At 47.4% G+C, this 25,364-nt stretch overlaps 1 protein-coding gene across 1 annotated transcript; it reads right to left on the bottom strand.

Moving 5' to 3' along the window:
* Positions 1–548: 548 nt before the first annotated feature.
* On the bottom strand, positions 549–25,364 carry MICALL2 (MICAL like 2). The gene is made up of 17 exons (XM_026689400.2): positions 24,498–25,364; positions 17,640–17,688; positions 13,424–13,565; positions 12,216–12,406; positions 11,348–11,469; positions 10,316–10,999; positions 9,214–9,464; positions 7,215–7,287; positions 6,626–6,756; positions 6,159–6,311; positions 5,920–5,984; positions 5,342–5,465; positions 4,949–5,039; positions 4,366–4,439; positions 3,667–3,781; positions 2,125–2,171; positions 549–1,510 (listed from the first exon to the last, which is right to left on the bottom strand). Exons 1-17 carry the CDS (start codon positions 24,638–24,640, stop codon positions 1,431–1,433), a joined length of 2,535 nt encoding a protein of 844 aa, XP_026545185.2. The 5' UTR covers positions 24,641–25,364; the 3' UTR covers positions 549–1,430.

Raw genomic sequence — 25,364 nt, 5'->3', positions numbered from 1 at the left:
ACCTCAACCTCCTTAGATGTCTGTGATGCCAAGGGGCCTAAAAGGAGATTTATTCCTTCTATCCAAAGCAGAATTTTACTCTAGTTATCGAAGAACCAAATCCATCTGAATCCTATACAATGTTTTGTCTCAGCTAAGTCCACCAAGACATGCCTAGATGCTTGTGGTCTACCTGGACTTCAACTGGCACCTTCCTGAGTCAATTGTCTGGCAAGTTATTTCAAATATTTATCTCCTACCCTTATTAATGAGAGTACTGACCCTTCCAAGCATCTGAATAGATTACCATTTTAATGAAAAGATGCTCCTGATTGAAAGAGGTGATTCTTCTTCTTCTTCTTCTTCTTCTTCTTCTTCTTCTTCTTCTTCTTCTTCTTCTTCTTCTTCTTCTTCTTCTTCTTCTCCTTCTCCTTCTCCTTCTCCTCCTCCTCTCCTCCTTCTCCTCCTCCTCCTCCTCCTCCTCCTCCTCCTCCTCCTCCTCCTCCTCCTCCTCCTCCTCCTCCTCCTCCTCCTCTTCTTCTTCTTCTTCTTCTTCTTCTTCTTCTTCTTCTTCTTCTTCTTCTTCTTCTTCTTCTTCTTCTTCTTCTTCTTCTTCAACTTCTGGCCCAGCCAGGAGGTGACATCTAGATTTTATAAAAAGTTTGGACTTCTACCATCGCTGTCCTCCAAATTCACAAACATTCTACATTTATTACAATGTACAAAAGTAGAAAAGGGGGGGGGGGAGTCCGTTAGGATCATCCCACAGGCCAGTTCTGGAGTGAATCTGGTTCTCCAAACCATGAAACTAGAAGAAGCACACGGGGTGGAGGGGATTGTGATGATTTTTGAATGAAAATTCCTGAGAATTTTTCCTCCCTGGAGTCCCTGGTAAACAGAGGCCTGCTGAGAGCGATGGCGCCACCTGGTGTCCAGAAAGCGATTTCTCCCAGGGAATCGCACCTAAATCCTCGCTCGGAGGGGAAGTGGAAGAAATCTATTTATTGCTGCTTGATCCAAAGTAGGGAGGGGAATTTTTCTCTTCGTGGAAAAATGAAATGGTACAGGGGAAAAAAAACGAGGGGCAGCCATATACCCCAAATTCTCCTGCAGTCGGGGAGAAAAAAGGCATCCCTGGAAAGTTTTTGCTTCTGAGCTACTGAAAAACTTCCCGTTGAAGAGGTTCAAACTTCACTCGGATTTTTGGCCAATTTTTCAAAAGGCAAAGGGGTTGTTTCATTCAGAGCCTATATTTCCCACCGAGGCTTTGCTCCTCGCTATTCAAGCATCGCTGGGTTTCCTGGGAAATCTCCTTCCGCTTCTGCTTCCATTCTTTTCCCTCCGTGGGGCGGCCCCCGAAACTTGTCCTCCTTAAGGAACAAAGTTATCCGAACAGCAAATGGATCCGTAGGTGATGGAAGCTCCTTCGGTTGCATTCCTCCCCGTAGGATTCAGTTCTTGGGTTTCGATGTTCGGAGAAAGGCAAACTTGTTTTTCTTTTTTTCATTTTCCTGGGGGCTCCGAGACACACCTGCAGGGAAGAAATAGCTTCTTCAACCATTTATCAGTTATTACATTACGGCTGCAGCTAAAGACGGTTAGGGGACTGGAGGCTGAAACATACGACGAATGCTTGCAGGAACTGGGCCTGGCCAGTCTAGGGAAGGGAAGGACCAGGGGAGACAGGACAGCATCTTCCAATATTTGAGGGGTTGCCACAGAGAGGAGGAGGGGGCGGGGGTCAAGCTATTCTAAGCCCCCGAAGGCCAGACAAGGAATAATGGATGGAAGCTGATCAAGGAGAGATTCAACTTGGAAATAAGGGGACATTTTCTGACCATGAGAACAATCAACAGAAGTTGCCTTTGAAAGTTGTGGGAGCTTCATCCCTGGAAGCTTTCAAGAAGACACTGGACTGCCATCTGTCAGAAATGGTGTAGGGTCTCCTGCTTGGGTGGAGGGGGGTTGGACTAGATGACCTACAAGGTCCCTTCTAACTCTGTTAGTCTGTATTCTATTCAGATAGTTCTCGGCTTACAATTAGCGACCGTTTGAAGTTACAGCAGCGTGAAAAAAGTCACGATGGTAGCTTTACGATAAAAGCAGAACTCTTGACCCAAATGGCTTCGTAGGGTCGAGACTTACCAAACTTCTTGATCATGTCAACGAATATCTCATCTTCTTCCAGTTCCCTAGAGAAGGAAGCAGAGTAGATAGTCCAACACCTGAAACAGTACTAAGTCCAGATGTTCAACTAGACATCCCAACATCCTTCTCCGTGGCCGTTAATGGCCAGATCTGGAGTTCCTTAAGGCCCACCGGATCTTAGATTGAGCTCCATACCCAAAATGTCCACTCAAGGGAAGCCCCTTTAGAGCAACGACAGAGCAAAGCACCTTCCACACTATCTTTCTCAACCCTCCTCGGTTCCAGGTTTCAAGACATCGTAACTTCCCCAAACCTCTGCCTTGGGGAAAAAAAACAAAGCCATTTATGGATTTGGGGCAAGGGTGGTATGCTACCAGTTTGGACCTGTTCGGCCAAACCAGGAGCAAAAATTCCTACTGGTTGGCTGAACCGATAGTAAGAAAAAGCCTCCAACGATCAGCTGAGAGGAAGGAAAAAAAAGAGATGAGGAGAGACTTGGTTGCCATCCTGCAGGAATTCCTGCTCTGTTAAATACTCCTCCTCATTTAGAAGCACCCTAAAATCACCAAAAGGACCCCCAATCTTACTTCCTCCCAGGCCCCCAAAACTGAGATAGACATGCCGAGATTCTTCCAAACAGTTTCCTTCAAGGTTCCTTTAGCTACAAGACAGAAATTTTGCCAAATTAAAGCAGACTATTTGCATAGAACCTAGAATCTGGGATCTATTGAGGAGGAACCGTCTTCACCCTCTTTCTCTCACACAAACCATCTGAACCAAATTCTTTATTGATTTTCTTTTTTTTTTTACTGTTCCTCACCCATAGACAGAAATCTTGCCAAACTAAAGCAGGTGACTTTCACCGTTAAATACATGTGCTCTGGGAAACTATTGAGGAGGAGGAGCTGTCTTCATCCTCTTTTCTCTCACACAAAAGCTCTCAATGTCTCTTGGTCCTCTGGCATGCGGCCCCTCCCTGCTGGGAATCCAGACTACCTTCTACTACGCTTCCTTCTTCACCCGTTCAAAAAGCAGACCTGAAAACGCTGTTCATTTTAACTCACACACACACACACACACACACAAAATCATAAACAAAGCTAGTTCAGAGTTTTAGGAGAAAGAAGGCACCCACCCCTGCCAGATAAGCGAACAGCTTCCTTGCACAATATTCACAGCCTCATATGCCCAGTGGAACGCCTCCTCACAATTAGCAACATAACTGCATCCAGAAACTACCGACAATCATCCCTAATTACTCCAAGATACTTGCCAAAAAGCCAGACCTATGAACCTTGTTTGGCAGAAGGAGCTTCTAAAGTTACTCGGGAGGGCTGTTGACCATCCCTTGAAGAAATGGGGAAATTGTAAACTGCAGGGGAAGCGATCGTTCCTTTCAGCCAAGTTCCCCAACCGCGGCAACTTTAGGATGTGTGGACTTCCAACTCCCAGAATCCCCCACCCAACTTGTCTGGGAGACCAAGGGCTGGTCAAGGGCTGTGTCTCCAGTCCTTCTGGCCTTCCTCCACCCCTTCATACCTGAGTCTGTCCTCATCCAAGACTTCTACAATTTTGTTCCGATTGTTGACCGTGTCCAAGTACGAGTCAAGGAGTTCCTTCTCTCGACTCTTCTCCTTCGGGGTCTTCAAGTAATCTGGACGGCGGGGGAAGAACCAGAATTATATGTTAAAATAATAGTGTCCACTCGTAAAGCACTGCTATGCCTGCTTTAGAGTTGCAATAAATGGGGGGGGAGGGGGGAGGAAATCTGAACAAGCGGGACGGCAGTTTAAAAGCAGAAGTGCATTCCACACTTATCTTACAAAGTTTGTAACTAAGCTACCGGATCTTCTGCCCACGAAAATCCTTAATTGGAGAATGTGATTGATGACACCCAGCGCGGTGAACATGCTCAATTGGAGAATCTGATTTATGACACACCCGGGGGGGAGGGGGGGGGAAACAGGGTCATAGGTGAATTACATGTCTCAGAGTTGGCTTCATACAGGCTAATGCCATACATGTTGCTCCTAATAAATCTTCTGGATTCTTTTGAAGCTTGGCTCGAGGCTCATGATTTGATTGGGGCAATCTCCGGAATCCTGACAAATAGTAATCCTGACATAAAACAGCAAAAGGCTCTGCCCCAAGAGTTGTGTAGAGAACTATGGGTTCTTCCCAACTTGGAGGAATCACAGCGATAAAGGATGCCAAGAAGGGAATGGATGGGATACTCACCGGCTTTGCCAATGAGAGTGCGTAGTTCGGTCTCAATATCCCACTGCTTTAATTCCAGTTTCTGCTGGTTTATCCTGCAGGAGAGAAACGTTACTTTAAAGGATTCAAATTCGCACGCAGGACCGGTTCAAAATTTCGGAGCCCTCCTAAACAGATTGCTGGAAGGATCCTACCACATCTTTTTCTTAACTATGTTTTTTTAAAAAAATATTTTTAGCAGGAAAAGAAATAAAGGATGTCCTCGTTTAGCGGCCACAAGGGACTGGCAACTTGGTTGTTAAACAAAGTGGTTGCTAAGCGAAACTTATGACTTCTGCTTGCCTTTTGCTTTGCAGATCTGCAAAGGTGATAAAAGAGCGGCCTGGTTTTTTTTCAATGTCGACACTGCAAATTGTTGCTAAATAAGGCAGTTGCTAAATGAGGACTGAAAATGGTCACTACACAAGGCAGTCGCTAAAGGAAGACTACCTGTAATGAGTAATGACCCCCTAGTTATGGTCTGTTGGGTTTAAAAAGGCAGCCCAAATCCTATAGAGCTGGCAACTGGCTGCGCAGACGCCACGAACTGGCCAGTTTCACTCACTTGTGCATCAACTCGGATTCCCGTCTCAGCAAGATCTGCTTCTCGTGGATCAGTTTGAACCACTCCACCATCAGGGCATCTTCGGAATCATCTGTACACGAGATCCAAGAAAGAGGTCAAATGATCCATCCATTCCCAGACCCTGTGAGGTAGGCCAGGTGAGGAAAAAAAAAAAACCAGCACCTGCACCTCTGCCAATGGGGGAAAAAAAACTGCCTACTTTGCAAAAAACTTCCCCTAATCTTGTTCATTATTAAAGAAGGAAAAAGCAACAAAGCCATGTATTCGGACTTTCCGGGCCTCCATGAGGACTAGAAACCTGGAGGTTTTCAAATCTCTTTTCAAAAGAAAACCACCTTTGGGCTCTTATCCATTTAGCCGGGGCTTCCTTACCTCCCTCGCAAGCCCGGAGCTGCTTCTCCAAGGTTATCCCCTTCCGCTCCAGCTTGTCCAGATCTCTTTCAATCTGCCGGATTTCCTTCTGGATCTCCTCCTCGGGGACGTAATCCGGGTGGAGCTGAAAGGCGTCAGAGACAACGCGATTCACCACCCAGAAGCTCACGGCAGAAAGCAGAGCGTTTAGCCTCCCGACAACCCTGCAAGGTGGGCCGGCATCTCGGCTGGAAGCAGGGGTAGGGATTCTACCGGTTCGAGCTCTGGTTCAGCTGGTGAATCGGTTCGCTCCAAAGATCAAGGTATTTCCTTTTTTTCTTTCCCCACCGATCAGCTGTTTTCCGAAGATCAGCTGTGCCGCACGATTTAGATCAGCTAGAAAGCAGGAAATAATCGCGCGGCACAGCTGATTCCGCCCCCCACCATATTGCTTCCTTCCCTGAGGCCCAGGAGGCAAAAATAAATAAAAATAAAAAATCACGCCCACCCAATCACATGACCACGCCCACCTAGCCACGCCCACCAAACCGATAGTTTAAAAATTTGCGTCCCACCCCTGGCTGGAATCCATAGCCTACCTTGATGGGAGAGATCACTGGATCCCTCGGAGGCTTCCAGAAGGTTCCAAGAGAGGACGGTTGGGCTGGAAAGAAAAGAGGGGAAGATTCAGTTGCTGCCTGAGGGCCTTCCAGGGGTTGCCTGGAACTACAATTCCCAGCGTCCCCCAGCAATGGCTCTCCTAGCTGGGGCTGATGAGAACTGTCGTTCATCGATGTCAGAAATTCAGCGTCTGGTGGAAACGATGAGAGAAACTGACCGGGCGCCACGACTGTTTTTGATGGGCTCCATTTCTCTGCTTTGGCCGGGGTTGGGTGAGATTCCCACAGCACCTTCCCTTTCTGCCAGCTGTTGGAGACATCCAGAGGTGGCACCAACAGCTTCTTCTTCTGGGGTTGGACAGCCAGTGGTGCTATCATGGGAAGAGAGAGAGAGAGAGAGAGAGAGAGAGAGAGAGAGAAAACCCAACTTATGAGCCTGGACTTGAGTTCAAATTCAGATTTCGGCTATCCCGATGGGCGAGATCCTTCTTGTTGAGGACGTGGCCAGGACTGGACAAAGTTACCACAGATAGGGGCCAAACAGGCAGGCCAAAATAGAGGAGACCGAGCTCTCGAGAGAGTTCTCTCCCCCTGTTCATGAGGACTAGTATGTTGCTTGAAAGGTTTAGGAAGCCCGAAGGGGAAATGAATTCTCCAGATCTTGTCAAAGCAGGTCTAGTCGTACCAGAATTGGGAACCGCCGGGGAGAGGACAGAAAGAGACACCTTGTTGTCGTTCTGTCTTGGTTTCACCTGTATGTTGATCTCCACCTCCGAAGGTTTTGGGGAATGCTTGGCTTCGTCCTGGCGGGGGGGTCTGCACAGAAGGAGAGAAGCTGTTGGCACGGAAGGGCCCCCCCACCCCTCACCCCCATTTCGTGCCATGAAAGGCAGAATTTGGCAGCCCCATAGCGGACTCTGCAAATCAGATAGACTCAAAACCACGGGAAGCCTCCAGAAGTTGTTAAATGCTCCAACACTGGTAGTTTTTAAGAAGACATTGGAGAGCCATTTTTGTCTGAAATGGTATAATATTTCCTGCCTGAGCAGGGACTGGACTAGAAGACCTCCAAGGTCCCTTCCAACTCCTATAATCTATATTCTATATTTTGTTCGTACCGTTTTATAAATCCTTAGTAAGGCCACACCTGGAATGCCACATCTAGTTTTGGTCACCACAAATTACAAAACAAGAGGTTGAGACTTTGGGGAAAAACGCAGAGAAGAGCAACTAAACCCTGTATATTTTGCCTTCCCTCTTTTTTTAGCACTCACTTGACCGGTTTCAGCCTTGATCTCCAGTCTTCCGGGCTCTCCAATTTCTTTTCTGCCTCCCAGGCGCCTTTCGCTGATTGAGAAACATGCAAAGGAGGGTGAAGCGTAAGCCAGCATTCAAGGTTTGCACTCCTCCTCCTTCCTCCCGAGTCCCAACCACCAAGCGGAGTGAAGTGAATGACGGGGCGGAGGTGCAAACACACCGATTTTGCAAAAAAACTATGCAGCTTGCAGAACCGAGGTCTCCTTGGTCAATAAACCAAAGATTTATTGCTTTCAAAAAGGACAGAATTGGGTTTGATCCAGGGGTGTGATTCTACCGGTTCGGACCGGTTCTCTAGAACCGGTTGTTATGATTCTGCGCAGTTCAGAGAATCGGCGAATCGGCAAATCGTGCCTCTGGCTGGCGCCACCCGGCCATCCCGCCCATCCCCTCCCCGCCCAGTCAGTCCTTATCGCGCATGCCCGACATCGCTGACTGCGTTCTCCCCCGCCCAGTCACCCCTTACGGTATTTCTTTTTTCCCAACGATCAGCTGTTCCGATGATCAGCTGTGCCGGGATCCCCCTCGCTGTCTTACTGCTTCACTCGGGGGGCTTCCCTGAGGTCCAGAAGGCAAAAAGGGGTGCACAGGTGTATGTGTGAGTGTGTGTGTGTGTGTGTGTGTGTATGTGTGTGCTGTGTTCCCCCTCCCACGCACTCCGTTTTTTGCCTTCCTGGGCCCCAGGGAAGCCTTCTGGGAGCAAAAACACCCCCCCCCCCCCAGGAGGCCCCAAAAATGGGGGGGGGTTTGCTGTGGGGAAAAGAAGCAGCCACGCCCACCCAATCGCATGGCCATGCCCTCCTAGCCATGCTCACCAAGCCACGCCCACAGAACCAGTTGTTAAACCAATTGAATCCCACCCCTGGTTTGATCACTGCTTCCATCTCACATCTGGCTGGGGAATTTTGGGAGCTGAAGACGTCCACCCCTTTTTAAAAGTCACCCAAGTTGAGAATCACCGGTTTAAACATGAACTGGGATTTATGGAGATTCTCCGTCATCCAGGTCATGGCTGTTCCAAGGGTGTTATTTTTTTTTGTTTTTTTCCAAGAGGCAACTGGAATGTCTGGTTTTTCTTTCGTGATGTTTCGCTTCTCATCCACGAAGCTTTGTCAACTCTGATTGGGACCATCCATCCATCCACCATCCAATCAGAGCTGAAGAAGCTTCTTGGATGAGAAGAGAAACCAGAGGGGGGTATTCAGCCGGTTCGGACCAGTTCTGGAGAACCAGTAGTGGAAATTTTGAGCCGTTCAGAGAACCGGCCAATCCCACCTCTGACTGGCCCCGCCAACCCCATCTAGTCTCCGCCTCCCATTGAGTTCCTGCTGATTGGCTGGGTCTCCTTTGGTTGTCCTGCAGAGGAGAACGGGGCTGGAAAGCAGGTTAGTGGGGTGTGGAGGGAAGGGGTATTTTGCAGTATATCCTTCCCCCTGCCACACCCACCAAGCCACGCCCACAGAACACCACGCCCACCAAGCCACGCCTACAGCTGATTGGCTGGATCTTCTTTGGTTGCCCTGCCCAGGAGAACAGAGCTGGAAAGCAGGTTAGTGGGGTGGGGAGGGAAGGGGTATTTTGCAGTATATCCTTCCCTTGCCACACCCACCAAGCCACGCCCACAGAACACCACGCCCACCAAGCCACGCCTACAGCTGATTGGCTGGATCTTCTTTGGTTGCCCTGCCCAGGAGAACGGAGCTGGAAAGCAGGTTAGTGGGGTGGGGAGGGAAGGGGGATTTTGCAGTATATCCTTCCCCCTGCCACACCCACCAAGCCACGCCCACAGAACCAGTAGTCAAAATTTTTAAGGAAGTCCAGTTTACCTCCTGAAAAAAAAAGCACCTTTGGGCTATTAACTAGGATTGAAACCATCCAATTGACTCTCTGTGATCGGGGATTTAAATCATGATTTGAACCCAACTCATCGCAGGCACAGGGATGGCTGCTTCCTACCTTTAACCACCTTGGTGTCCGATTTACGCCCAGTGTTGGCCGATGTGCCGATGGACCCATCCTTGATTTTGTTCTGGGGCTCAGCTCCGATCCCCAGTTTGTGGCTAGGATCCTTGGGGAGATTCACAACTGGACGCGATGTTTCTGCCGGTCTCAGTGCGTCTGCAAAAGCTGGCTTGTTAAAAGGTTTGCTAGCTGGGGGATACTGGGGGTGCAGACCCCGTGAACCAGAAAGGGCAGGAGAGGATGGGCTGTGGGAAGCAAAAGATGGTTACCAGCTTCTTGGCTGAGGTAAGAAGAGGCCGAATCTGTGCCCCTTGCAAAGCATGGGAAACAAGCTCCAAAACTGCCCTTTTCCGGCATATAAATTTAATAAATCATGATTATAAAATTATAATCAACGGACTCCCTATCAAATCAATCCATAAAACATTGCATTTTGGCTCATTCCAGGGTGTGTTGCCACACCGCAAACACCCCTCTTTGCAAACTTAAATCTGCAATTTAAGAAAACTTAGTTTGGTCTAGTGGTGAAGGCACCAGGCTAGAAAGCAGGAGACGGTGAGTTCTAGTCCAGCCTTAGCCATGAAAGCCAGCTGGGTGATTTTGGGTCAATCACCAGGAGGAGGTGAGTTCTAGTCCCACCTTAACTGTGAAAGCCGGCTGGGTGACTGAGTCAATCATCAGGAGGAGGTGAGTTCTAGTCTAGCCTAGTTCTAGCATTAGCCAGGAAAGCTGCCTGGGTGACTTTAAGCTAGTCACTAGGAGAACGTGAATTCTAGTCCCGCCTTAGCCCTAAAAACCAGCTGGGTGACTTTGGGCCAATCACCAGGAGTCGGTGAATTCTAGTTCTGCCTTAACTGTGAAAACCGGTTGGGTGACTCTAAGTCAATCACCAGGAGACGGTGAGTTCTAGTCCCACCTTAGCCATGAAAGCCGCCTGGGTGATATCATTCCATCATTCTCTCTCTCTCAGCCCAACCTACCTCACAGGGTGGTTGTTGTGGGAAAAATAGGAAGAGGAAGGTGCGTTCGCCGCCATGAGTTATTGGTTAAAAAATAATGTAAGCAAGTAAATGCCACTGGAATACCCAAGGCTCACCTGTTGTATGCCAACGATCGGGGCTCCACAGCGCCAACTCCCTTTGGCTGGTTGGTCGAGGGCTGCGGTACAAGTAAGACACGCTGAAGGATGCTGCGGGCTTGGTCTTTCTTGCTCTCGCTGCTGCTGCTGCTGATGGGGACCTGAGTTCGAGAGCTGGCACTTTTCTCAGGGACTTGGGCAGGCAGGATAGGAGAGTTGTGGTTTTTCGCCGGTTCAGGTTTTCTCACAGGGAAGGCGGAAGAGCCTGGATCAGCCTGGAAAAACTTCTCCCGCGCCTGTTGGATTCTCGAGCGCACCTCCGTCGAAGAGGGAGCCGTGGGGTGTTCTGGTGTTGGGGCAGGAGGGTGCAAGCGAGGGAAACTCGGACTTGTGGACCCCCTGACGGTTTTAGGACTCTGGGAATTGGACGGCCCCTGAGCGGGTGGGGGTTGGGGAGTCACGTTGTTCTGGAAGACCCGACGTGGTTTGGGCACGGGCGAGGCTGCCTGCGTTGGTTTGAGCCCCTTCGCACCATTCCCTGCAGGGGTCTTCAAAGGGGCAGCCTTCTTCTCTGTCCGGTTCTCCAGGGCAGGAGGAACCTGAGCCAGGCCATCCCCTGCGTGGCGGTTGCAAAGGAAGGTGCCTGGGCTAAGTCCAGCTTTGTAGTTTCCACTCTGTAAAGTGCTGGAGCATTTTTTGCACCTGGAAGCAAAATCCGGGACAAATCGTGACCGTCTAAGAGGGAATCAGCCTCCGGATTCTGGGGAAGGCAAAAAACGGCACTCCCGGAAGTTCCAGGAAGCCACGCCCATCATGGCCGTGCCCCCCACCCCAGCAACCGGGCAGCAAACTGGTGGCTGGGATGTTTGAATCCCACCCCTGGTTGAAGTCCACCCATCTTAAAGCGGCCGAGGTGGAGAAACGCAGACTTTAGAGACCACCCAATCCATTACAGCATCCTTGCCCCTCCCCAAGCCAGACCCCTGAAGCACGACATGGGCTGGGTGGGTCAAGGCCAGTCCCTGACCAAGTCCTCCGGAGTCCCCATACCTGAAGCAATTCCTGTGATACAGCTTCCCGTCCATCAGGAGGCGTTGCACCAAGTGGACATGAGTTCCACAGATGGCGCAGTTGCTCAGTTGGGCATTGTTCTTCTCAGCTAAGACCCGTCTCTGGGGTGGGGGAGGGAGAGAGAAAACAGGAATTCAAAAGGAGCCCCCTCTCCTCCACCAAGCCAAAGACCCTCCCATGTTTTACTATTTCTAAGCCATCCTCCAAGTAGAGCCCCCCTCTCTGTTCTCTGTTCTGATTAGTTTAGCCTCGCATTTGATGACCGGCGGCATCATCCGGCAACCGTATCATCACAATTTGCAACTTTTTTTTTTTTTGCCAATTTCCAGTTTTAAAAAAAAAAATCCTAAGATACACTCTGTCAACTCGTAAATCATTCCTATGCCTGTTTCTGAGTTGCCATAAGAAGGAGGGCGGTGGGGAAAGGCCCGAGGGAGCAGTGTGGCAGATGAAAGGCAGAAGCACATTCCACGCTTATCTTGTGGAGACTGTAGCCTAGGCTACCGGATCTTCTGCCCATGAAAATCCTTCATTGGAGAGTGTGATTGATGACACCTAGCCCGTTGGGGAACCTGATTTATGACACATAAACAGGGTCATAGGTGATAGTAAATTACGTGTCTCAGAGTTGACTTCATACAGGTTAATGTTGGACCTGTTGCTCCTAATAAATCTTTTGGATTCTTTTGAAGCTTGGATCGAGGCTCATGAATTAAATAGGGCAATCGTCGGAACCCTGACACACTCTGTTGATCCATGGAAGTTCTATTGTGAAATATCCAGCTGTCATAAACACAGACACACAGAGAGAATCAGCCTCCGGGACAAAAGGATGATGTCAACGTACTTCGGCTGCCGGAGAGGTATCCATCGCCAGCCTACGCCCCACCACAGCTGGCTGTGCTTTGGGTTCAAGAAGAAAAGCTGGCCTGGACGGTTGCGTTGGACTCAGGGCCTTCGGCTCGGGAACCACTTTTTTCTCGGTCGGCTGATCACTGGGCTGGGAAGCCGGGCGCTTGACTCCAGCCATCCCTCCAACTGCAGGAAAAGGAACAGAATTGCGATGCCAAGGATGCCAAGGCTCTCATCAGGCATAGAAGAGGCACCTCCAGGGCATGATAGGGTAGCTTTGTCCAGGAAACTGGCACCAAAGGCCATCTGATTCACTTGCCTTTTATTAGGAAGGCTGATGGTTGCTTACTGAGATAACTATCTGGGTGTTTTTTTTAATCAAGATTTCTTTTCCCAATTTAAAGAGGCTTTCCTTCCTTCCTCTCTTCCCTCCTTCCTTTCCTTTTTCCTTCCTTCCCTCTTTTTTCTCCTTCCGTCCCTCCCTTTCCTTCTTCCTCCCTTCCTTTCTTTCCTTCTTTTCTTTTCCTCCTTCCCACCCTCCCTTCTTCCCTCCCTCCCTTCCTCCCTCCCTCCTCCCTCCCTTCCCTCTTTTTTCCTTCCTTTCTTTACTTCTTTCCTTTCCTCCTTCTTCTTTCCTTCCTTCCCTCTTTTTTCCTCCTACCCTCCCTCCCTTCCTCCCTCTTCCTTCTTTCCCTTTTGTCCTCCTTCCCTCCCTCCCTCCCTCTTTCCTTCTTTCCTTCCTTCCCTATTTTTTCCTTCCTTTCTTTACTTCTTTCCTTTCCTCCTCCTCCTTCTTTCCTTCCTTCCCTCTTTTTCCTCCTTCCCTCCCTTCCTTCCTCTTTCCTTCTGTCCATCATTCCCTTTTTTCCTTCCTTTGTTCGTCCATCCCTCTTTTTTCCTCCCTTCTCTTCCTTTCTTCTTTCCTTCCCTCCCTCCTTCTTCTTCCCTTCCTTCCCTCTTTTTTCTCCTTCCTTCCCTTCCTCTCCAACGGTCTCAGCAATGACCATTCCAGTTTTGCTGCCCTCTAGTCCTTGGATGCAACCCTGCCTCTGCCCAAGGGAACGCCATCTCTACCTATCCTGGTTGAAGAGGACCATTCCATGGCTTATGTCAAGTTGGCCACATCTTGGGGTTTTTTGTTTGTTTGTTCTTGTTTAATCCAAAACCTGGAAGGAAGGGAGCAAGAAAGGGAGAGATACTCACTGGGCGACTTGCCGTGAAAGTAATTGTAATATTGGGAGACGTATGTGAGGATGCTCAGCCGGTCGGGCACTCTGAGGGCCACCATATCTTCAGCGTCCAGCAGAGCCGGGATGCCCAGCTCCTTCTCCGCAACTCGGAAAGCCTGTGAGATACGAACAGAGAAGTTGAGATGAGGTCGTCCTTCTCTTTAACCGAGCGGAGATCCGTGGCCAAAATTATTTTGCAGGACAGCGAAATCCACGCACACGTTCAAGTCCTGGTGTCAGGGTTCCAAGTCATAGACCCATAGTAAGCAAAACTCTGAGGCAGGCAGTATTCCTCCAAGAACAGCTTTACTGGATATATCATATCGGCACAGATGTGGTGAAAACTGACTCGGAAGACTTCCCGCGCTTTTCACCTCATTAAACGTTTCCCCCTCAACCCCAAACACTCTGTCACATGGTCCAATCAAGGATCATGTCTGGTCACAGAGGGGGTTTTCAGCAGGTTCTGACTGGTGCTGGAGAACCGGTAGCAGAAATTTTGAGTCCTTTGGAGAACCAGCAAATTCCCACCTCTGACCGGCCCCGCCAACCCCACCTCTCCTCCATCTCCCATTGAGTCCCAGCTGATCGGCTGGGTCTTCTTTGATTGCCCTGTTACAGTGTCAACTCAAAAATATTTCTCTGGTCTTTTAGAGTTGTCAGCAGAAAGGGAGTGGGGGAAGCAATGTCTACACCCTAAATATTTTTTTTTAGATAATTGCTAGGTGGCCGAAGCTTCTGGCGCGCAAGATTATTACTGGAGAACATGATGGATGACTCTTGGCTATGGATGTGTCCCATTGGAGAATATACATCCAGGGGGGTGGACCTGTGTGGCTGGAGACTCATGATTGAAATGGGGGTGGATTGTCGGAACCCTGTCACACAGGAGAATGGAGCTAGAAAGCAGGTTAGTGGGGTGGGGGAGCGAATGGGGATTTTGCAGTAACCTTCCCACCAAGCCACACCCACAGAACCGGTAGAAAAAAAGTTTGAATTCCTCTGTTTGCCTAGTGACATCACTCCTCCTTCCTCCAGCCAGGTGTGAAAACGTCCTTGGTTCCCAGGGGAAAGTATTTTGTTTTGGCTACGCAACCCCAGCTATCTCTCATTCCCCCCCGCCACCTCCCTATTCCTCACCCCCTGTGTGGCAGCACTGGAGCTCCAAGATGGCTCCAATCAGGTGAGCTTCATGGTTGACACCTGGTCTTCTGAGGGACAACCAAGACCCAAGAATAACCTCCTTCCACCGAATCCGTTCATCAGCCATTTCTCTCCCTCACAACCTGTCCCATTGTGGCATCCAACGCCTCTGTGATGACCCAGAGTATATCAGAAATATAACAAAAACCAAAACGTAAATAAAAGTCCTTTAATGCCTTCAACTTGGCTTCACTGTTTAATTGTTCACAGTGGAGGAGTAAACTATTTTCAAGATAACATTTCAAAGGAGAGAAACACAGTTCAAATGCCAAGAGCCCATAACGAAGCAAAAAACAAAATCAAACTGCACTGAATAAAGTTCCACTACAGACCAGGATAGATAATTGCCAACTTCAGGAAGATAACCAGGTACAGTCCGTTGGAAGAATGCCAACCAACTTCAAATCTCAATAAATAAATGCTCTGTCTTACATATTGGCAAAAAAAAAAATCAGAAAATAAAATACAAGCTGAATAGTCAAGACCTGGTTGATGATCTAAGCTCTGTCAAGGACCTTGGAATACTCATCTCTAATGATCTAAGTGCTAGAGCCCATTGTAACTCCATAGCCAAAAAGGCATTAAGAGTTGTTAACCTAATCCTACGTAGCTTTTTCTCTGGTAATATCACACTAATAACTAGAGCATACAAAACATTTACTAGATCTATACTCGAATACAGCTCATCAGTCTGGAACCCACATTAGGTATCTGATATTAACACAGTTGAGAAAGTCCAGAAATATTTCACAAGAGGAGTTCTCCACTCCTCTACTCATTGTAGAATACCTTATGCCACCAGACTTGAAATTCTAGACCTAGAAAATCTAGAACTACGCCGTCTTCGGTCTGATTTAAGCATGGTATATAAAATCATACATTGCAATGTCCTACCTGTCAATGAATACTTCAGCTTCAACCACAACAATACAAGAGCACACAATAGATACAAACTCAAGGTAAACCACATCAAATTGATTGCAGGAAATACGACTTCAGAAACAGAGTGGTCAATGTCTGGAATTCTCTACCTGACTCTGTGGTTTCTTCCCCAAACCCCAAAAACTTTAACCTTAGACTGTCTACTACTGACCTCACACCTTTCCTAAGAGGCCTGTAGGGGGCGTGCATAAGCGCACCATTTCGTCCCTACCGTTCCTGTCCTATGGTTTCTTTTATTTTTCTTATATGTATACATTTCATGTATTCATAACTATGTTTATACTTATACCTATTATCTTGTAAGCAACTGACAAATCCAATAAATAAAATAAATAAATAAAGATAAACCTTCTCACACCTGCTTTTCACTGCAGGGTTAAACGCCGCTGCCGTTCCACCCACCTTCTCGTCCTCATTAAAAGGGGCTCTTTGGCGCAGTTGGAAAAGAATCTCCTTTCCAAGCCTGGCTCCAAGGAGCTGCAGACCGGCCAGGCCACGGAAACTCAACGTGGAGGCCCAGCTCCTTCTCCAGGACATTCCATTCCTCCGGCCCTCGACCCACGTGCAGAGACTGTGGGTGGTCCAGGCCTCCTTCCTTCTCACAAGCACATCTGGGAGCCTTTTGCTTCCCCACAACAATCGGCTTTCCCAGGCACTCCGCACTCCAGGATCTCAGGTTTCCAAAACCAGAGTAAGGAAGTGGAACGGAGGAGGGTCTGGTTCCTAGACAGGAGGAGGAATGTATTTCAGGAGGCAGCCATATCCGGACAAGGGAGCCCAACAGACTGGGGAGAAGCCAGGGGTGAAAGGACGGGGAATCTACAGAAACCCAATCTTTGGCTTTTCAAGGAGGATCCTCGGATCATTGGAAATCTGACCTGCTTCTGGGGAGAAGAGCGGAAGGGGATGGAGATGGAGAGATGGAGATGGAGGGAGAGATGGAGAGAGGGAGGGAGAGGGAAAAACAGGAGATGGGAGAAGAATGGAAGATGATGAGATGGAGATGGGGATGGAGAAACCGAGGCATAGACCGAGAAAGGGAGGGAAATGGATAGGTGGAAATAAAGAGAGAAAGAAATGGATAGAGAAATAGATGGATAAATAGATAGATGGAGGGAGGGAGGGGAGAGGGAGAGGGAGAGATATGCACCAAGACTCTCTCCCCTTGTAAAATCTGCATTCAAGAATTTAAACTTCCATAAATCTGTACCTGTATTCGTACCACGTTTCACAACCTTCCCCTCCACCCCAAATTACATTTATCTATCTATCTATCTATCTATCTATCTATCTATCTATCTATCTATCTATCTATCTATCTATCTATCTCAGTGGTTTGTGGGCCACATGGATGGAGCAAAGCTACCCTGCAGAACCACAAAACACAGGCGCAGAACCCAAGACTAAGCTAGCATAAGTTAAGTCACCAGCCATTGTTCCACCTCAACTTGGTCCGATCCAGATCAATCACCAACCCTAGCAGCCATGCTGTTGCCAAAATGGGGTTCAGGAGGGCAGCTGCTGTTGGTGCTTTGGGCGGTGCAGACGTTGATCAAAAGGTCCTCAATCCTATAGCACAACTTTCCCTCTGTGCAAATTGAAGGTCCTGGAAATCTTGCCAAACCGGTTTTTCTAGACTCTGCCTTGAACCGAAGGCAAAAGTGAGTTCACTTTCAAGATTAACCCACCAGATCTCCCCCTTATTTGCAAGATTTGACCTCTTCCAGGTAGACTTTGGGGTTCCCTTCAGACCTCCAACCTGGAGCCCATCCATATCCAGGGTGTCTCAAGTGCCCAAAACCAGATATTTAACCTGCTCCACCAACTCAGCTCATGAACGTTGCAAACAAACAAAAAAGGCCCAGGGAAAAATTGAGTAATCCTATTATTAAGGAAAGTTAAAGGTGTTGAGTATTTGTTTTATGATCTGTTTGTTCTGATCAAATCTACCTGAGGTCAAGGTGCGCAGGAAAAAGAGACGGGAGGGAAAATGGCCTTGAGGGAAATGAAGAGGAAGTGAAAGAGAAGGAAAAAAACCACCTTACCAGAGCATTATTCTCAAAGACGTTTTCCTTGCTCAGGGAAGTGAAATCTCTGAAATAGAAAAAAGCAAAAGCAAAAGTTATAGAGGAAACAAGTAAAAACAGGCCAGGATTCCTTGCTGGACCATGGTGCCGGCCAGGCCAAACTTTCTCCCTAACCTCACAAGCCAGCTTTTCCACCATCGAAGCATGCAGCATATTCTTAATTTTAGGGTGTTTTCCCCTAACATTCTCCTTGAATCTTCCTTTCCTGGAACTTACATTCCTTATGATGATGGAAGACAAACTTTGTCAATAAAGACAATTAGGGGGCTGGAGGATGAAACATACGATGAACGGTTGCAGGAAGTGGGCTTGGCTAGTCTAGTGAAGAGAAGGACCAGGGGAGACAGGATAGCAGTCTTCCAATATTTGAGGGGCTGCCACAGAGAGGAGGAGGGGGCCAAGCTATTTTCCAAGGCACCCAAAGGCCAGACAAGGAACAACGGATGGAAGGAAAAAATCCAACCTAGAATTAAGGAGAGATTTCCTGACTGTGAGAACAATTAATCCATTTGCCTCCAGAAGTTGTGGGTGTGTTGACACTGGAGGCTTTTAAGAGATTGGACAGAAATTTGTTCAGAATGGTCTATGGTTTCCTGCTTGAGCATTGGGTTGGACTAGAAGATCTCTAAGGTCCCTTCCAACTCTGTTATTCTGTAAGTCTGAATGTTTTTGAAGTTGAGACACAACTCTGCAGTCTTTGCAACCACATGAAAATTTCTCCTGCAACAGTCATGACTCAGTTCAAATATTTGCAGGAATCTACCTGCCCTTACACGGCTATTTCAAAAAAAAAAAAAGATCCAGTGTCAACTTCTAATTAACAATTTCCACATGCCTGCTGAAGGTTTCTAAGATCCAGATCTACCTTCTGGGAAATCTCATCCATCCACAAAGCAATCAGGGGTTTGGAAGCTAATTGTACCCATATTCACAGCTGCCTCAAAGGGGTGCTTTTGAGAGTATCCTAAAACCCGTCATGCAGAGAGAAAACTGAACTAGCTGGCTTTCTCCCTAGCATGAACTGAGTTATTAAAACCACCTGGAACCCAGAAAAAATCCGCCTCCTGTATCATTAAGATCTCCTTGTTGTTAATAGAAGAAAAACTAAAGATCCAACTTCAAAGATTTGGACAATACAAGCTTTTTTTTTGTTTGTTTGTTTTTTTGCTGCAACAGCATTCATGCAAATAAAAATTAAACACAGGCTGTGAAGAGGGCAAAAAACAATTCAACAGAATTTAGATCAAATGCCTGCAGGAGGTTTGAACAGTCACATCTCTTGGGTAACAACCAGGAAGATACACCTGGAAGACGTATGAGAAGGAATTTGGAGGGAATTTCCAGTCTCAGTTTTGGCAATGTAAACAAGACACCTAAAGAGACGGGGAATAAACGTTTATATATATATATATACATGAAAGAACGTCTTATGGAATTCTTGGGTCTCAGGGTTTTACAGGGAGACCCAGTCCAAATGTGACTAATATTCTGATTTACAACCATAGTCCCAGACTCAGGGCCGTTCTGCCAATGCAGAAAGAGTAAGCCAGCTACTCTTTGGAAAGGAGTTGGCACATCATTATTATTATTATGACTTGACAATGAGCCAAGTGGGCCATGAAGTCCTGTTTTAAATCTCACATCTGCCAGAAATTCGCCAGAAAAGAATTTGGAAGATTGACACTGTCGCTCCTTTGGTCTCCTAGAACAGGGGTCTCCAGAACCTTTGCTGGCTGAGGAATTCTGGGAGTTGAAGTCCAAAAGTCTTACAGTTGCCACAGTTGGGAGAGCCCTGTTCTAGAACAACCTCAGCTTGCTCCAGGTAAGGAAAACCAGGAGAACAGACCTGAAGTTCTTGAGCTCCTTCTTCTACTAACCTCAAGTTGCTCCAGGTAAGGAAAACCCAGGAAAGCAAACCCAACATTCTTGAGCTACTTAGGCACATGCCTGTAACTTCCCAACACCCAGGAGCTGATTATGAAATGGTGACACCCCAACGTCCAACAAGTGTTGGCACCACAACATTATCTTCACAACCAGGACTTCTGCTCATCGGAGCTTCAGCCTAGGACAGTGATGACTAATCTTTTCAGCACCAAGTACCAAAGCGCATGCACCCAGAAAATGCAACATGTGCATGCCCTCTGTGCATGTGCCCCACCCCCCTTTGCATGTGCATGCACCCCCAGGCATGCATACACAACTCCCACGCATGCACTCTGCCCCTGAGCAGGCATGCATGCCCCGTCCAAATGTGCGCTGCCCCCTGGGTAGAAATCTGAAGACCAGCTGGCTGGTGGGAGGTGGTGCACACGTGCGTGGAGAAGCTGAGCTGGGACGACGGTTCATGTGCCCACAGAGAATGCTGTGTGTGCCATCTCTGGCACGTGTGCCATAGGTTCCCCATCATAGGTTTAGGAGATGTCTGACCTCCAAATCCAGTGTTGCATGGGGCAGCCCAGGGGTGGGATTCTCCCAGTTCGCACCTATTCACTAGAACCGGTTGTTAACATTCTAAGCAGTTCGGAGAACCGGTTGTTAGAAGAAATTACTGGCCTAATCCTGTAAGGGAGGCAGGAAGGAAACATTCTGGTGTTGCTTACAGAAACTGCCTCTCCGTTAACCCTTATTATATTCTTGGCAGGACTAGACTTCCTGTCTCAGGAACTTCTCTGGAGTTTTTTTCCCTTCCTTTGCTGGTATTTTGCTCATGTGGAGGGACCATTCAAAGTTACAATGGCACTGAAAAAAGTGACTTAGGACCATTTTTCACACTTAAGACTGTTGCAGCATCCCCACAGTCATGAGAGGCCAGGCGAGGAGATGCGTGCCTCGATGTGAGTGATGTTGAGTTGGCCATGCCCAGCCAATAACATGACCACCAAGCCATGTCCACCCAGTCACATGACCACCAAGCCATGTCAACTAAGCCACACCCACAGAACTGGTTGTTAAAAAATTTGACTCCCACCCCTGGGGCAGCCCCATTGTGCTGAGACCTGAACCGGATGCTGAAAATTCCGCTCCGGTTTGATGCACAGCTCTCGGGAAGACATGAGGGGAGTGGGCTCCCTCCAGCCATGCTCACCCCAGACATGACAGCGATGAGAGTTTAAGGAGAGGAGGAACTCCCCCCTCCCCACTGATCAGCTCCATTCCTGCCCTCCCCTCTCCCTCGCCTGCTTTGCTCACAAACCCCGTCACATCTAAATGTAAACAGCCAACAGTTGTCAGGCCTGTTAGCGGAAGACATCTAAACATCAGCTGGGAGAGGCAGAGCGTTTCCCTGACAAACCCTTGTTTGTTTTAAACCCGCCTTTCCAAGTGTCATTGCAAACATCTGTTCTGAAATATATGTTTTTTATTATTATTATTATTATTATTATTATTATTTCAAGACAAAACAAGAAAAAAAGGGGCTTCCCAGTTATTTTTCATTGAGCCAAGACAGATATCCGTGCAGGCAGTGATGGTCTGGAGCATTAAGGACTGGGTGGCCTATCAAGGCAGGGCCGAGAGGTCAAAAACTTCAAGATGGTGCCTGCAAAGCCCATAAAAAGTGGGTGGGACCGTTGTGGCATCCATGTTGAATTTATGGACCTCCTTGGGAGACCCTCCCGAAATCAGGGACAACCACAAAATAACATCAGAAGATCTGAGAAAATTCATTTTTATTCATTTATTCAACTTCTAAAGCCACCCAATCAAGAGACTCTGGGCAGCTGATAATTCTAAAATAATAAAACAATTTAAACATTTTTTTAAAAATGCTGGTTGCCACCTTTACGCTTTGGTTTCCTCTCGTTTTCCCCCTTTCCCCCTCTCCATCTTCCCATTTCTGTAAGTTACTTTGCTTTTATGGGGCTGAAGACAAGCTAGAAAAACTCACCATAGCTGAGCCCAAAATTACATAGAAGGTGCCACATTTGATCAACAGGGCAATGGACTTTCTCCAGAATCATATTCTCAACCCAAATATTATGAATTGCATTTTGAAAAGTATCAGCAAGTCATCACAGTTTAGTTTTCTGCCAACTTTCTAACCTTCCAGAAGTTTCATGGGAGATACATTTTATTTATTTATATATTAAATTTCTTTGCTGCCTATCTTCTATCTAATCCATCCCCACATGCAGAAACCTAGCACATCAAGGGGAAACTTTCTGACAGAATTCTGCTGGGGATTTAATTTCATTTGAATCGATTTAGGCCCTGCCCAAGCCAGAGCCAGCTTTTTTTTTTTTTCCAAAGGTTGTTCTAGATAAGACCCATTCAACCACATCAACTGTGATTAAATGTTATTTTATGGTGTCTGAGTTTAATGATTTCCCCATTGGTGAAATGTTATGTTCTTTTCCTGTAGTTAATGTGTGTTTTTGTGTTTTGGGTCTGGTTTTTTTCTCTTTTCTCTTATTCCTTTTTTGTATGAGAAAGAAAGAAAGAAAGAAAGAAAGAAAGAAAGAAAGAAAGAAAGAAAGAAAGAAAGAAAGAAAGAAAGAAAGAAAGAAAGAAAGAAAGAAAAAAGAAAGAAAGAAAGGGAAAGGAAAGAAAGAAAAGAAAGAAAGGCAGAGAAAGGGAGAAAAAGAAAGCAAAGAAAGAAACAAAGAAAAAAGAAAAATGGAAAGAGAGAAAGAAAAAGGAAAGAAAGAAAGAAAAAGGCAGAGAGAGGGAGAGAGAAAAAGAAAGCAGAGAAAGAAAGAAGGAAAGAAAGAAAAAAGAAAGAGATGGAAAGAAAGAGAGAGAGAGAGAGAGAAAGAAAAAGGCAGGCAGGCAGGCAAGCTCTATGGCTTTCTTAAAGAGATACAAATCAGAGACGAGAATGATTGCTTTGTTCCCAGCGGTCTTAGCCTTCCATAGGGGATGGTCGTTTCTTCACTGGGGTCAGTCACATGGAAGGAAATGACACATATCTATCCAGCCACAGCGAGTTTGCCTGTTGCTCACAAACTCTTGACTCCGTGGTTGCACTGAGAATGACGTCAGATGGTGAAATTCGGTGGGGAAAATTGGGAAATAAATGAGTTTTCTGTCTGGTTCTCATTGCGAAGGGGACCCACGTAGAATGTGTAAAGAAGGGACAAATACTTGCTAGCTCTTTTTAACTGATTTTTAAAATTATTATTTAGGGGAAAATACTATTCCAGATAATGGGTGTTATTATATTGGACTTGGTTCTAGCTGGGAAAATTCAAAGTTCACCCTGGATTCAGAGGAGATATTTGGATCAAGCAGTAATCTGATTGGTCTGTTTTACAAGATTTGTGTCAGAAGAGTTAAGATTCTACCTACCTACCTACCTACCTACCTACCTACCTACCTACCTATCTATCTATCCATCCATCTCTTCATCTATCTATCTATCTATCTATCTATCTATCTATCCATCTATCTATCCATCCATCTCTTCATCTATCTGTCTATCTATCTATCTATCCATCTCTCTCTCTCCATCCATCCATCATCCACCTATCCATCCATCCATCATCTATCTATCTATCTATCTATCTATCTATCTATCTATCTATCTATCTATCTATCTATCTATCTATCTATCTATCCATCTACCTACCTATCATCCATCCATCCATCCAATATAATCTTATTTTTATATGTATAAAATTCATATATATGTGTGTGTGTGTGTATGTGTGTATGTGTATGTATATATGTATATGTATATGTATGTATATATGTATATGTATATGTATGTATGTGTGTATGTATGTATGTGTATATATATACATATATATATATTCTGAGGTTCTCACGGGTATTTGTATGTGGATCTTTGGTTATTCGGGTTTTCTCCCGCATAAAATTGGAAGTATCTAGGCGACGTTTCGATGAAGTCTCATTCGTCATCTTCAGGCTTGTGTCTTCGGCTTTGTGCTTCTCAGAGTAATGTGAGCTTGCAGCTGCTTCTTCCCTTTAACTGCTAGTGGGTGTGTGACAAGCCTGAAGATGATGAATGAGACTTCATCGAAACGTCACCTAGATACTTCCAATAGGCCAAGCCCAGTCTGTTTTATTAATTTATTATGTTTTTCCCAGAGAAAATGCTGCCACTGCACATAACAATGTTCAAATGCGTAAGGAAGCTTTTTTTAAAAAAATCAGAAAATAGAAACACATTTGAATATTTAATGGAATTTATATACTGTAAATAAACTGTTTATGGGACCTGGCTTTTGGTACGTCCTGTAATGTTTGAGCAGCTCCTTTCATCCTTGGCTGTTTTCAGAAAACAAACTAAAGCCAATGCAGACATCCGGTGCCACACATAGAAATAAGGCCACACCAAAAGTGCCCTGCCAACCCTTTGAGGAAAATGTCTGGGCAAATCTTTTCAATGCAACCTTTTCAAAAAAATAAAAAAATAAAGGCGAGACCCAAATAAAATGAAAGAAATGCACAAATCCAATGCAAACTCCTTCCTAAATACACCCTGCACCCCAAGACGGTTCTTTGTGGCACCTTCAAACCACACCTAAACAAACACACACAGACACGCCTCTTTCTGCAAAGGTTTATCCCAAACTGGGAGCTCCCCCCCCCCTTAATTCCGAAAGGCACAGGATGGGGCTCAGACTGCACCTTCTGGGACATGCCCAACAGCCTGGGCATCGGTCCTGCCAAGACAGCGCAAGAGCGACCAAGAATCTCCAGCTTTTGAGGTTTTTTAAGGGGTAGACTGCCTCGGGAGCTGGAAGCTCCCCTTAAGTTCCGCGTGGGGAAAAACGAGCGGTCCTCCTTCCCCCTCCTTCCATGCTTTCCCCTCCCCTCCCAGGAAGGGGACACCCCCCCAGCGTCACTCACATGAGGTCCGGCCTGTGGCGGTGCAGAATGGCGCAAAAGGCCAGCCCGTCCCGGAACGAGGTGGTCATGTTGGTGATGGAGACGTCTTTGTAGCCTTCGCACTGTTGCTTGCACCAGAGTTGGAGGGCTTGGATGGGCGACATCCTGAATTGCGCGCGCGGGGGGGCGGTGTTGGAGAGCGGGGCAAGGGGGGGGAACGAGCAGGAAAGAGGGATGGGGAGAAAAGCAGGAAGGAGGAGTGGGGAGGATCGAGCAGGAAAGAGGGATGGAAAGAAAAGAGGGAAGGAGGAGTGGGGAGGATCGAGCAGGAAAGAGGGATAGAGAGAAAAGCAGGAAAGGAGGAGTGGGAACAAGGCAGCAAGAGGCGCCGGAATGTTCTTTCGGGAGAGGAAAAGGCTGAGTTGGAAAAGAGAGGAGGGGGCGGCGGCCTTTTCCCCCTTTCCAAGAGAAAGAAGAAGGAAAAGAAAAAAGAAAGGAAGGAAAGAACCAGAACTTTTCTCCGCGGACAGCGCGAACTTTACTTTCCGCCGGGACCTTCACGCCTCCTGCAAGTCGCCGCCCCCGCCTCGCCTCGCCTCCCGGCCGGAGGGGCCGCCTTGCAGCTGGGAGGCTCCCCCGGCCCAGCCCCGGCCGCGATCCAGCCGGACGGCGCGCATCTCCCTCGGAGGATCCCCCGCAGCCCCGAGCAGGAGCCAGAAGGCGGCGTTGGCGGCGGCGTGAAACGGAGCCGCGCGGAGCTCTCCCAACGCCCAGCCCGGCGCTGTCCAAGCGGACCCCCGGAGGCTCCGGATCTGCTGACCGGGCGAGCCGGGAAGGGCGCGCCGCCAATGGCCGCGGCGGGGCGGGAGCGGCCGGGCCCGGCCGAGA

The sequence above is a fragment of the Notechis scutatus genome, chromosome 12 (genome assembly GCF_049901735.1).
Source record: "Notechis scutatus isolate UNSWTSFEM ecotype Mainland chromosome 12, rNotScu1.2, whole genome shotgun sequence".
Taxonomy (NCBI): Eukaryota; Metazoa; Chordata; class Lepidosauria; order Squamata; family Elapidae; genus Notechis; species Notechis scutatus.
Note: the sequence above shows the minus strand (reverse complement) of the source record. Positions and strands in the feature narration are given on the sequence as shown.

Bases quoted from the DNA above. Each gene is read 5' to 3' on its own strand.
- MICALL2 (XM_026689400.2), bottom strand. From the start codon at position 24,640: ATGTCGCCCATCCAAGCCCTCCAACTCTGGTGCAAGCAACAGTGCGAA. The intron at 11,470-12,215 runs GTACGTTGACAT...CCCCCACCCCAG, and splicing joins ATACCTCTCCGGCAGCCGAA to AGACGGGTCTTAGCTGAGAA. The intron at 11,000-11,347 runs GTATGGGGACTC...TTTTGCTTCCAG, and splicing joins TATCACAGGAATTGCTTCAG to GTGCAAAAAATGCTCCAGCA.